The sequence below is a fragment of the Hibiscus syriacus genome, unplaced genomic scaffold (genome assembly GCF_006381635.1).
Source record: "Hibiscus syriacus cultivar Baekdansim isolate YM2019G1 unplaced genomic scaffold, ASM638163v2 tig00003041_pilon, whole genome shotgun sequence".
Lineage (NCBI taxonomy): Eukaryota > Viridiplantae > Streptophyta > Magnoliopsida > Malvales > Malvaceae > Hibiscus > Hibiscus syriacus.
The window spans coordinates 8,043,974-8,057,993 of NW_024061960.1; the positions used below are offsets into that span (position 1 = coordinate 8,043,974).

General features: G+C 34.3%; 1 protein-coding gene across 1 annotated transcript; it reads left to right on the forward strand.

Moving 5' to 3' along the window:
* Positions 1-10,863: 10,863 nt before the first annotated feature.
* Positions 10,864-12,946, forward strand: LOC120171173 (pentatricopeptide repeat-containing protein At1g60770-like). Its single transcript, XM_039178943.1, has 2 exons — positions 10,864-10,962; positions 11,598-12,946. Exon 2 carries the CDS (start codon positions 11,607-11,609, stop codon positions 12,843-12,845), a length of 1,239 nt encoding a protein of 412 aa, XP_039034874.1. The 5' UTR covers positions 10,864-10,962; positions 11,598-11,606; the 3' UTR covers positions 12,846-12,946.
* Positions 12,947-14,020: the final 1,074 nt, after the last annotated feature.

Sequence of the window (14,020 nt, forward strand, 5' to 3'; positions counted from 1 at the left end):
AAAGAGTGTTTTTTAATGTAGATACCGCAGTTAAAGGAAGTTTCAAAGAAGTAGGTATCAGAGGAATTTTAGGCGATCATAATGACGTTATACTCATTCGTTGCTCAAAATCCATTGGATGTTTGGACCTCACTGGAGCTGAACTTGCAACTATCCTGGAAGCGAGAAATGTATTTAAATCATCTAAATGGTTGAATTATTATAAGTTGATCATTAAATCCGACAATCCGTTACATGTAAGCTGGATTGAAAACCATAGTATTGCTCTATCTAGCTTTGCTGAAATTGTATCTAATTATGCTGCTTATCGTACTCAGTTTTCATGAAAAGTGTGTTTTACCTTTAGAGAACGAAACTGTAATGCTCACTCTTTGTCTCAAGCTGGTATTGGAAGACATGCATATTCCTCTGCTATGATTTTCATCGGTTAGGTAATTCTTTTAGTATTTTTGACATTATTTTTTTTCAATAAAGTTGCTTTGTATTAGTGTTTTACATTACGGGAAATTTGTTAGCACTAAATGCTGGGATGCTTTAACATAGGCTTGGGAGTGTTACATGGGAACGATATACGTTTTTATGATGAGTTAGGGTTTAAAGTTTTGTTGATGTGTTAAGTGCGGAATTGTTACGTCACACTCTGTAAATATTGATGTGTTGCACTCTTATTCATTAAGTTAGATATAAAGAAAGTTTTTAACGAGACACACATCAATGTATTCAAATTGTATGATCGTTGCTATATTAAGAATCATACTTTTTTTCTTTTAAAAGTATATACACGAACTTAACGTGGTAATTTGATTAGTTGGTATGAATTTTGATTTCAAATGTACGTTTGGCTTAAATTGTTTATATATTTACATACATTATTGTTGAACTGCAATTGTCGGCTTCACACCTAAAAAGAAAATTAACGACGACTTAGAATTAAATTAGTATATAAATCACAGTATTAATGAATTCATAAGGTTTGTTTGAACTTGTCGTTTACATGTCTAATTGTTGGGAGAGGCGAAGTAGGCATTGGGCCTCGTTCCTTGCATTGTTGAACGCCGTGGTTTATTACATGTTTAAGCACTAATCATGTTGGTTAATTATTGATGTTTATGGTTCAACATTTTAAGAGATATTATATTAGTTTCTGCCGATGAGATTTATATAGTTTGGTTGCCAACACATGATGTGACGAACGTCCGAATATTTTTTGACCGATTGTCGGCGTTAATTTCACGTGTTTGCAATTATCATAGCCCATGTGCCTTTTCATATTACGTATGCATTCGTTTTCCTATAGTTTTTTTTTCTTTCCTATTAAGAGAAACACAAATCTTACTTGTTTTATCATTAAAACTGAACTAATAAGTTAATGCATTGTAATATTACCTTGATGGTCAACAGATTTTTTTATAGGAATATTAGTAATGTACGAAATATATATATATATATATATATATATGATACTTAGTTTACTAATATTTAAATCCTATTTTTATCTTTGTAATCGACGGCGATACTTGTCTTAGTTTTGATCGTCAATCGTCATTATTCGTTGCTATTTTATTTTATTTTGTTATGTTGTATCTTTACATTTTTTTTATTTTTTATTTCTAATAAATGTCTTTATGGTATGTTTTCCTTTGTCTTTATGTCATGTTTCTTCTGCCTTTTGGCACATTTCCGATCATTTGACTGTTATTTTCGTTTATCTTTTTTCTCAGGGTTGGATTTGACATTGTCACGGTTAATCAAGATGGCGCTCATTTGTTATCACGTTGATATTTTCTGCTTTGGACTCTCGAATTGGATTTGGATACGCTATTTACGTTCATAGATATTTTTCTTACGTCGCTCGATTCTGATTTACGATTTATCGGTGGTCTTTCAATAGCTTAATCTCCTTTTTTGGTTTGTTTACCAATTCAATCAGATTTGTTTGTATCTACTTTTTATTTGAGTTTATTTTGTTAGCTCACTACAACAAAATTGACTTTTTGTGGCGTTTTTTACCTATAGCGGCATTTTTAAGCGCCGCAAAAAACACATGCGGCGATATGACAAACGCCGCAAAAGTTCGCAGCGTTTGGTAACAAAAAACGCCACAATAGGTAACGATATATAGCGGTGTTTTTTCAACAAAAAAACACTGCTCTCAAGCAGTAAACCAGTAAAACAATATGTATATATATTCTTTTCCTATTCGAAAGCTATTATATTTCTCCATTATGTTAGCTTTCTGGGGTTTCCCCATTTTCATAATACCAACAAAAAATAAATGAAAAAATTCAATAGTGAGAGAAGGGTTCAAACCGTTCAATCGTGAGATAACTGTTTGCCGGTGAGAGGGTCGATTTGGTCGCCGGGAGAGACAGAAGACGACGTCGCCTGGAATTGTATGAGGGTCGTTGTTGTACCAGATAAATCCCTTTTAGAGAAGAAGCGTTGTAATGATTTTAGGAATCGGGCAGGAGAGAAGGGTGGGGCATATATTGACCATTTTGGCGGCGTTTTTTAAAAAATGCCACCATAGTACATGTTTTTGTGATGTTTTTATAAAAACACCACTATAAACAAACATATTGCGGCGTTTGTACGAAAAACGCCGCTAAATTATTACTCTATTGTGGCATTTGTTTGATAAACGCCGCTAAATTACTTCTCTATAGCGTCATTTGTTGGATAAACGCCACTATAAACAACCATGTTGCGGCGTTTGTATAAAAACATCGCTAAATTACTACTCTATTGCGGCGTTTGTTGGGAAAATGCCACTATAAACAACTATGTTCTGACGTTTGAGCTATAAACACCGCTACATTACCACTCTATTGCGGCGTTTGTTGAAAAAACGCCGCTAAAGTATAATTTTGTGGCATTTGGATTGTAAACGCCGCTACATACTTAAATTTTATGGTGTTTACCCTGAAAACACCGCTAAAAAACACTTTTGCTATAGTGGCTTTTTAACATTTTTCTTACATTATCTTTTGTGATCTTAATGGCTAGTTTCTTGTGTTAATGTGGTTACATGAAAATGTTCTTATTATGTGTTTTAATTTATGATTGTGATTGTATACTTCCATTGTAATTTGAATATTTTTTTAATTTTGATAAAACTAATGGCTTCATCTTGTAAAAAAAAATTCCAATTTCAAGAAATATATATATATATATATATATAAGGAAGAACACAAAAATTTGTGTCAAGGGATGCGAATATAAAAATTTATATTTAAAATTTAGGAGTGCGAGATTATAAAATTTCAAAGGATGTGAAATCAAATAATTCAGATAAAATATAAATAAAAATTTTATTAACTAATATAAAAGTTTCAACAATTTCAAATATCGTGTATATGATAGGAATTCATATTTGAATAACTGTATATACTCGTATCTAATTTTCAACTGACCTTATCTGCATAAAAAACATGTTTCTGCGATGAAGATTAAATATTGATAGGGATGGGTAGATCAGATCTTGTAGGGTCAAGCCGCGACCAAGTTTTTCTGCTACCTTTATCAAACTTGAGTCTACTTGTCGGTTTATATCAGTATTTAAAAATTTATAATTAATATACTACTATTTATAATACAATTTGATTTAAGATTATTAAATAAGTAAAAATTAACAGATAAAATTAATAATAAAAAATAAAAAGATATTTATTGAAAAAAATAATCTCAATTATCGTTTTTACTTATCTAATAATTTTAGATCAACGTAAAACTAAAAATATATATAATTTTAGGAGAGATAGTTGGTATGCGATGAGTCGATTAGTTTCCAAATGGATCTTTAGTTTGTAGGATTGGAGGTCATTTGGGCCTACACACAGATCCAATTAGTGGCCCAATGAAGATTTGGTTCTTGCTATTGAGTGGATTGTTCTTTGTATTATTCAATTTAGATTAATCGATTAATGTGTTGGATGATTATACAAAAATAACTTTAACTATGTTAGAATTTTACTGATGTGTTATCTCTAGCCAATCAATGAATATCACTTGACTTTAAGATATTAATAAAGTTAAATTTTTTAGATTAAAGCACGTGACTGTTTTCAAGTTCACGTACTCGGTAGATTAAAAGATCAAGTATCAAATAGCTCTAAAAAAAATCCATGTACCAACTAGGTACTTAATACCAAGTGCAACATTTTATTGTTAGAGACACGCGGCATTCATTGATTGACTAAAGATGATAGATACATAATGAATATTTTAACAGACTTAAGTTTTAAAAACTATTTAACTTCAACTCTTCATTTTAAAAACAAATTTATTATTTATTATTTTTCATTTTTATATTTTATTCAATTTGGTCCTCCTATTGTAACTCTTTACAAATTCTTTTTCCTATTTATTCTTTGACTCATCTATACTCTCATTAATACTTTATTTGAATCAGTAATGAGCGATACTATAACACTATAAATAATTACATTTAAATTTGAACAAAATATCAAACAAATATATTTGACTCGACTTGAAAAAAATTCAAATTATAAAATAATTCTCATAAATTTAATTAACTCTATTTTTTTTACTTGACTACCCTACCTACATGTAAGGGACCAAGTCTTACATTTGACCTTTAAAATACTATCACGAATTCCAGAAATTAAAACTTTAGGATCAACGTGACGTAAATATTTTGCTTTCGTACAATCTTTTTAAAACATTGTTTAGAGCTATAAATAATACCACCAATTCCCCTCATTTGGTCGCATAATTGTGGCGGATCCACAATGGGGATATCCCTAGCTTTCTCTATTCTCACTTTCGTTTCCCTTATTCTCTATTTCCTTTACTTCAACCGTCGTTATCTTCCCCGTTTCGTTCGTGAATCAACGCTATTCAACCACGTACTTATAATCGCAACCTATTTGGAATGGGCTTGTGGTTTTTGTATTTGCTATCCTCTACTCCCATTCCACCATTACGTTCCGAGTATCCTGGCAGCTGAGGTTGGTGCAGTGCAAGGAGCGGACAACGACGAGTACTGGTAGCTAGCGGTGCCGGTCGATGCCGGTACCGAATGCCTTCTTTGCCCATATAAAGTCGAAGAAGGAGAAGAGATATGTGAGATGATATGTGGCCATGTTTTTCATAGGTTTTGTTTAGAGAGATGGACTCGACACCCTAACCCTGCATGTCCCATTTGTCAAGGTCCTCTTGATCTAACCAGATCGTTGGTCTCGGAACTCTACTGGTGGCGATGTTGCGGATTTCGAGTTCTTCCCACTTAACAAACCGGCAGGCCGGCATTACACTCGGTGGCTCCGATAATAAAATAATGTGCATGTTTCATGTTTTAGTGCATAATATATTTTTTCTCGGTAAATGTTTATATTAAGTTTAAATATATATATATATATATATATATAAAAAGCTTAAAAACTGGTCAAACCAGATAGTGTATAATATCTTCTTAGGGTTACTAAATAGGCTTAAATCAATTTTTTTCTTAATGACTTATTATGTTTGATACGCTTAGGATAAATATACTATGGTGAATCAAAAGATGACAGCCTAAAAAAATTATAATAATTATATTTATTTTAATATTTTTCATGGTTCACTTATAATGTTAACTTATATATTACTAAAAAAAACTTATACATTTTCAGTAAATTAAATTAAATTTATAGAATTATTTTTTAAAAAAAGTTGAATTTTACTACACTAACCACGGTTCAGCCAACAATACATTTTTTTTAACTAACAATACTTAATTATTTTTGGTGTATTAAAATCGAACAATTTGAGATTTGTTGTCATGTAAATTCGTGTTTTAATAAAATTTTAAATAACTGATTCTAATAACCTTTGATTGGATTTTGATAATTTCTGCAATGTTGTTTAGTACAATTTTGTTAATCTTTTGTATTTATTTTTTTAGGAATAATGTTAATTATTAACATAATTTTGGATTAATGTTGATGTAATTGTTTATCATTCTATACATTTTCAGTAACTCCTTCGCAAGATAGTGGCAGCCTCTAATAATTTTGATTAACATTTGTAATATATTTGTAACATTTGTTAAACTTTTGTCTTTTTTATTAAAAAAAAAGGTTTGAAACATTTTTGATAATTTTATATGATTTTTAATTCTAAAATTTTTATATTTACATAAACTCATAATCTAATTGAATTAAATAGAAATATTTCCGGTTAAATTGAGATCCCTACATCCTTAACATAAACTCATAACCTAATTGAGCGGGACACAAATTCTAAGTTCATTAAGCCTAAACCCAGAACCACTCTCAGCTACACTCCATTTCGCAGTCGCTCAGGGCTTTCTTTCATTTCCCAGAATTTCACCCAAATCCAAAGTAAATAACTAATTGAATTAAATAGAAATATTTCGGGTTAAATTGAGATCCCTACATCCTTAACATAAACTCATAACCTAATTGAGCGGGACACAAATTCTAAGTTCATTAAGCCTAAACCCAGAACCACTCTCAGCTACACTCCATTTCGCAGTCGCTCAGGGCTTTCTTTCATTTCCCAGAATTTCACCCAAATCCAAAGTAAATAATAAAAATAAACTCTAAAACCCTAACCTCTCCTTAAGCAAATCGATGGCATTGATGCAGCAACTGGGACGGACCAAGAATGTGACGACAAGATCAAAGAAGTACTTAGAGGAAGCACTTTACAACCGTCTTTTTAAGCGGCAGCAGCAGCTGTGTAACACCCCAATTTAGGGGCTAAATTTAAGAAATTATAAAATGGTGAATTAAATTGGTATTTGGAAGAAATTTGGGGATTAAATTGTAATATTTCAAAGTTGGCAGACCGTTTTAAGAAATGCATGAAGTTTAGTGGCTAAATTCATGATTTGACCATTTTTATTTTTGGGAAAATATAAACCCCCGTGCGCAGCGCAGGTTCAGCAGATTGTTTTCAAGATTTTCCTCTCCAACAACTCTCCTTTCAATTCCGATCTACTCGTCGTCCGACCTCCAAATGATGATCCGAAATCATCATCGTGTTCGTTGTCAATCGAGGAACAAAACCCCTCAAACATTTCGTCGTGAATCATTGCCGTTCGTCGTGAATTTCAGTCGGAAGTATCGTCGGTAATAACTCGGTTTTAGTTTGTTTTTCATCGATTCACGACGATCGGGTCATCCGTTTACGACACCTCCCACACCATCGCGTTCGTTGCATCGTTCCGAGTTTGCCGGTGTCATTCTTGGTCTCCGTCGACGGCGGCGCGTGAGGAGGTGAAGCGGTCAAAGTTTCTGATTTGTTGAAATCGAGCTCTCCGCCGTTCAAAATTGTGAACCGAGCATTGTAAGTATCTCGAAATCGTTCAAAAATAATTTTTAGAAATTTTTCCGGGATTTTAGCACTGTTCACGCGCCCCCACGCGCCGCCACTGCGCGTGGGGAAGAAAAAAATGACCAGTTTGACCGGTTTTGGTGCACAGTTGACCGGTTTGACCGGTCACAACCCGACCCGACCCGTTGACCCGACCCGACCTGTTGACCCGACCCGTTGACCCGTTGACCGTAGACCGACGTTGACCACTGTTGACCAAAACTTTGACCGGCTTTGACCGGGCATTAAACGACCTTTGACTTCGACCGAGTATACCTATCCTGACATTTTTCGACGTTCCAAATCCGATTCCGCAGTCCATTTTTCGAAATTCAGACCCGAAGGCATCGAAATTGCCGGTCAAACCTGTTGACTTTGATTTTGAATGAAAATTCTGAATTTCTGAAAAGTCATATTTTATGCTTTCGACGTCCTGAATCTGAATCCGAAGTCCGTTTTGCCAAATTCGAACCCGGTAAGCCGTCTTTCACTGATTTATCACCCGATTCGATCTGTTTATCGTAATTAAGCTCCGTTTCTGATATAATTTATGTTGATATGTATCTGAGGAAATTATTGGAAGTTGAATTGAAGATCAAAGGCGTTCGAATGGAATTTTTATGGTCGATCAGTATTGCACGGAAATCGAGGTAATACTTTACTACCTCTTTATGCTTTATGGAACATGTTGATATTGATAAATGCATGATTAAGATAATATTGGTCTCATTTGTGTAGTTAATTAGTTTCTACACTCGATCTGAATACGGTAAAAGGGTTCAGTAATTGATTATGGTTCAGATGATTTTTACAAGAAATTGAGGGATTGTTAGAATTAAATTACAAGTTCTGTGCTTAGTGATAAAGAAATTAACATGGGTTTGTAACTTATAGTTTATTTCATCAAAGGTTAAATGTAAAAGGTACTTGGATGGGAAATTATGATAATACTCCGGTAGGGTAAAATTACGAAAATACCCTTAAGTTGGAAAATGACAAGAATTGTCTCTGGAAGTGGATTAATAAATCTGAAAAGAATTATTGATCTGCTAAAACTATTGATGTGCATAAGAAATGTTAGTTTTACTTGGAAATTATGGATAACCGGTTTTTAACCCTAAGAAGGTTATGCTAGATACTAGAAGCCTTTTAATCATTTCAAGATCAAAGAATGTTCGAGGAAGCAATTAATCATAGGATCTCTATATTATATTTTCGTTAAGAGATATATCGAAATTATCTGGTTAAGAAATTACGAAAATACCCTTGAGAGGTAAAATAGTCAGAGTTGACCCTGAAGGAGAAAGTACTTTGAGGATTTGTACTTAACTCGATTAAGTACAAATTTAATTATTAATATTCTGTCTTTGTAAAGAAAAATTCATAATATTGCGTTTGTAAAATCCGAGAAGGCACTTGACCCGAAAATATCTGAGTTATGAGTAAATACCTGAAGAACAATTTATCGGAGGGTGCTCTTTTTTCATAATTGTTCGAACGAACTGAAATAGATGATAAATTGGAATTAAATAATAAGACCGGATGAAGGAAAAAGATTGAAATACCGTGGATCTGTAAAATGACCAAAATACCCCTGTAATGGAAATGACCCAAGAATATCACCAAGCTCAGGAATGATTGAATATCCTCGAGCTCTGAAATGAATGGAATAAAATTGAACATCAAAATTACCAAAATACCCTTATGGCCTAAATTAAGTAAATGTCTTGGATTAATTAAGGAATCCAAGTAAGCATGGGTATTAGACTACCTTTAAATGTAATGGAAAATAATTTAAGTGAGTAGATCAACCCTAAAGCTATGTCAATACCTGAATGACATAGATATTACTGGAACATGTGTTCGTCTTCTCAAGTTTGGCTCAATGATAAATTTTGGAAGTATTCAACTCAGCTCAACTCTAGATCGTATTCAGTATTAAGAATTGGACGTTTGTTCGACAATCAACCACGAAGACCAAATTTAATGGAATGGAAGTACAACATTTATCTGAAATTCAGGAACGTTTGACTTACTCTGGAAAATCCTGAAGTAACTGGAATGGAGATGACTGCTAAATGAAATAGGTAACCTCAATGACTGAGGATTTAGTAAGTGATTTGGACAAGTCTGGAAACTCTGATGAGTTTACGTAGTGTACAATTACAATGGGTTATGAACAAATTAATCAAGTACGTCAGCATTTCATGATATTGTGGAAGTGTGGAAATGAAATAAAGACATTGGAAGATCTATTCAACGATGATTTCGAAAATGGTCTATGGACAAGAATTGTGGTATTAAAGTAATACCCTGGAAAACAATGAATTGACCAATTGACCATTAGTTCTGGGAACTATTCATGTAAGAGTTGTCTGATAATCCGATCAACCGATATAGAATATAAATGTCCTGAACCTTCATTTCTTCCTTATCAGCTCAAGTCACATTCTGAATAACTGATGATTCTGTCAGTCATTGAACTCTTCCAATAGTGATTATGAATTCCGATATTCTATCGGTATACTGAAGATCCGTATTCCTCTACTTGTTAAGATTATCCAATATCTTTGAATACTATCTGTAAATTCTAGTGTGTTCCCTACTCACATGAATATTTTACCTGATTTTCGATTTGAATTCTGATCTGATACTTGACATGGATTCTGATCTGATATCTGACATAGATTCTGATCTGATACTTGACTTGGATTCTGATCTGATACTTGACCTGGATTTTGATATGATACTTGACCTTATTTATATTTTGATTTTTGATATATCCTTTTACGGACGAACATATTTTACTTGGGAGGGTAATGTTGGAGGAAGTATACCTGGAGGCTCCTCGGCTGTGTGCTCAGGGCCAACTGGACTTGATGGTGGGTGTATGGTTCTGGGGAACCTACACAATTTGGACTTGTTGGATGGGGGTATATACATATATATGTTTTAAAAGATCTGTATCTTTTTACTGGTTTTATGGGAACCCACTAGAAAACCTATTCTGATCTCCTGAACTCAGTCATCCGAAATATTTCTCTGAACTGAAAGCTCATTGTTCGTTACTACCTGAAATATCCGTAGAATCTCTGCTCAGTATAAAGATCTGTAAATGTCTGAATCGATAAGGAAAAAAATATGTTTATCTGTATCTGCACGTTCTTCAGCATCATCTGGTAGTTCTGTATTACTGAGCTTTCCAAAGCTCACTCTATTACTCACCTTTTCAGGTTAAAAAAAATTGTACCAGTGCATCTATCGACTTCAGTAAGGGAGTTCTTCCGGCGTTGTTGCAGAGAATGGTACATGTGATTAGGGGGCATGTAATTGTATTTTGATTTATATACGAGTCTGGAAATCTGTTTTATTTTTAAATAGTGACAACTGATTTTATAAGTTACATGTTTCAATAAAAGTTTTAAAATTTCCGCTATTTTTACAGTGGGTCACTCCGGTGGCCCTAATGTGACTTCCCGGATCGAATCGGGCTACCCGCATCGGTCTGGGGGTTACAAGCTGAATCAGTTCCTCAAGTGCTCCAAGCGTGTCTACAAATGGGAAGTTGACGAGACTCTAAAGAAGCTCTGCGACCGTAAGCTCTATTACCCTGCTCTCAAGGTTCGTTTTCCTCTATTGGATCAAAGATTCGGGTTTATCAATGGTTTTTATGCTAATTTATTATGTTATCCTAATAGATATGATTCATGTGAAGCTTTGTTGATTTTGTCTTGTGAAGTAATATGAATATGGGCTCATTTCATTTCAGCCGTTTTTATTCATTCGACTTTAGAGTACTTTTTTAGTTACTTATAAACTATGATTGTGTTATTCTAAAAAACAAGTGAAAGATTCAGAAGCGTTTTAAGATAGATAATTCATTTTGATTATCTCGTTATTCTACTTTCCCCCGGTTTCTCTTGTTTCGTTATTCTAAAAAACACAGTTTGCTTTTAGAAGGTGACATTGTCCAAAATCATGCAGAGACTGGTGCCTGGTTACGTATAATTGTTGATAATACTTGGTTCAGAATTTTCATACGAACGTATATTTCTCGTAATTCTGCTTTTTTCTTTCCTATTCTTATGTTTCATTAGCTATATCTGTGCACGTTTTTTTAGAAGTTAACATGTCCAATCGTGTGGAGATACATGCTTTTGTTCAGAATGTCTTATAAATGTATGTTTTTCTCTGTTTGAATTTACTAGTTACTAATTCAAAATGGATTGTGTATATCATTTTGTTTGAGTTTACAGCTCTCCGAAATGATGGCGACTAAGCGGGGCATGAATAAAACTGTTAGTGATCAAGCTATCCATCTTGATTTGGTTGCCAAAGCTCAAGGGGTTCCTGCGGCTGAAAATTACTTTGTCGATTTTCCTGAATCTTCAAAGAACCATCTAACTTATGGTGCCCTTCTCAACTGTTACTGTAAGGAACTGATGACTGAAAAAGCAGAAGCTCTCATGGAAAAGATGAAGGATCTTAACCTTCCTTTAGGCTCCATGTCTTATAACAGACTCATGACGCTTTACACGAAGATTGGCCAGCCTGAAAGGGTACCAGAAATCGTACAAGAAATGAAATCATGTGGTGTCATGCTAGATTCATATACTTATAATGTTTGGATGAGAGCTGTGGCTGCTATGAATTATATATCTGGGGTTGAAAGAGTTATCGAGGAAATGAAGAGAGATGCTGAGGATACTGATGATTGGACAACATATAGCAATATAGCATCAATTTATGTTGATGCTGGCTTGTTTGAGAAGGTAGAGAAGGCGCTTAAGGAACTGGAAAAGAGAAATGCTGACAGAGATCTTTCTGCTTTCCAGTTTCTAATTACATTGTATGGCCGACTGGGAAACTTGCGTGAAGTTTATCGAATATGGCGTTCATTGAGGCTCTCTTTTCACAAAACAGCCAATATAAGCTATCTGAATATGATTCAGGTGCTGGTCAACTTGAAAGATATATCCGGAGCAGAGAAATGCTTTAGAGAATGGGGATCGGGTTGCTCTACTTATGATATCCGGATTCCAAATGTCTTAATCGGAGCTTATGTCAAGGTGGGTTTGCTAGAAAAAGCTCTAGAGCTGAAGGAGAAGGCCCGCAGGAGAGGAGCGAAGCCTAATGCCAAAACTTGGGAGATCTTTTTGGATTATTACTTGAAAAGTGGGGACATCAACATGGCAGTTGATTGTGTGGCCAATGCAATTTCGACTGGCAGAGGAGATGGCAGAAAGTGGGTTCCATCATCCGAATCTATTGGGACGGTGATGCGACATTTTGAGCAGGTAAAAGATGTTGATGGGGCCGAAGATTTTGTAGAGATTTTAAAGAAAGCTGTAGACCATCTTGGAGAGGAAGTGTTTGAATTATTGATCAGAACTTATGCAGCTGCGGGAAGGAAAAGTCCCATGATGCGTTGCCGTTTGAAGATGGAAAAGGTTGAAGTGAGTGAGGGAAGTAAGCAATTGCTTGAGGTGATTTCGGTCGAGTGATTTTTCTCTAATGTGTTTTTTTCCCCTTCTAAAATTTCAATTCCTGGAGAAGTGATTTTGAATGGCTTTAATTATCTGCTGTTATTTTAGTAATAAAATGCAATTGATAATTATCATGTTGAACCGATAGGTAATATAGGACGATCTTGTTGCGAAAGACGACTATCGGATAGAGTAAAAACGTAACTAATAATTTGAGAGAATAAAGATGAAGATAAAAAAGACACAAAATTTTCGTGAAAAACCCCTAAATAATATAGGGGAAAAACCACGGGCAACGGTAGAAGAATTTCACTATGAAAAAAATAGGAATTACAATTTCTCTCGATCTACCAAGGAGAAAACAATGATAATTTTCTCTTGATAAAAAAAGGAGAAAATAACTCTCAAGAAACTCTCTAGATTCTCTAGTATTGGAAGAAAGTTAGAATGCTTTGGGATGATTTTGAAGCTAAATGGGATAGGATATTTATAGTTAAAGATTGAGGACTAATATTATAAATACCCTAAAATTAAAGTGACTAAATTAGGTATTTTACCATTTATAATTTCAACAATTTGGTGCCTAACTTGGACCAATTTTCCAGCCGCCCAAAGCACCCCCATATGGTGCCAGTCGCCCATGCTTTGACATTTTAACAATCTCCTACTTGAAGATTTGATTGGAACAATCATATCTTCACACCATTCTTTCTACCTTGTACTATCATGTTGCTTATGTCTCTGACAGGCCACCAGGAGGATCGACACTAGATAAATTTATCAGTATTGATTGCCTTCGTCATGAAATCTGCTATGTTGTCTTTGGTATGGATCTTCAGCATATCTACCGTCCCTTCTTCCACCTTTTCACGAATGAAATGGTATTGAACTCGTATATGATTTGTCCTTGAATGAAATGTTGGATTTCTTGCTAGATGCAAGGCACTTTGACTGTCACAAAACAGAGAGACATACTCTTGATTGAGCCCAAGCTCCTCCAATAGCATCTTCAACCAAATTGCTTCTTTACTGGCTTGTGTAGCTTCTACATATTCTGCCTATGTTGTGGATGTAGCCACAACTGACTGCAATTTTGAAACACAGCTTACAGCTCCACCAGTAACTTTTAACACATATCCTGTAGTAGATTTGCTTTTATCCAAATCCCCTACATAGTCAGAATCGACATACCC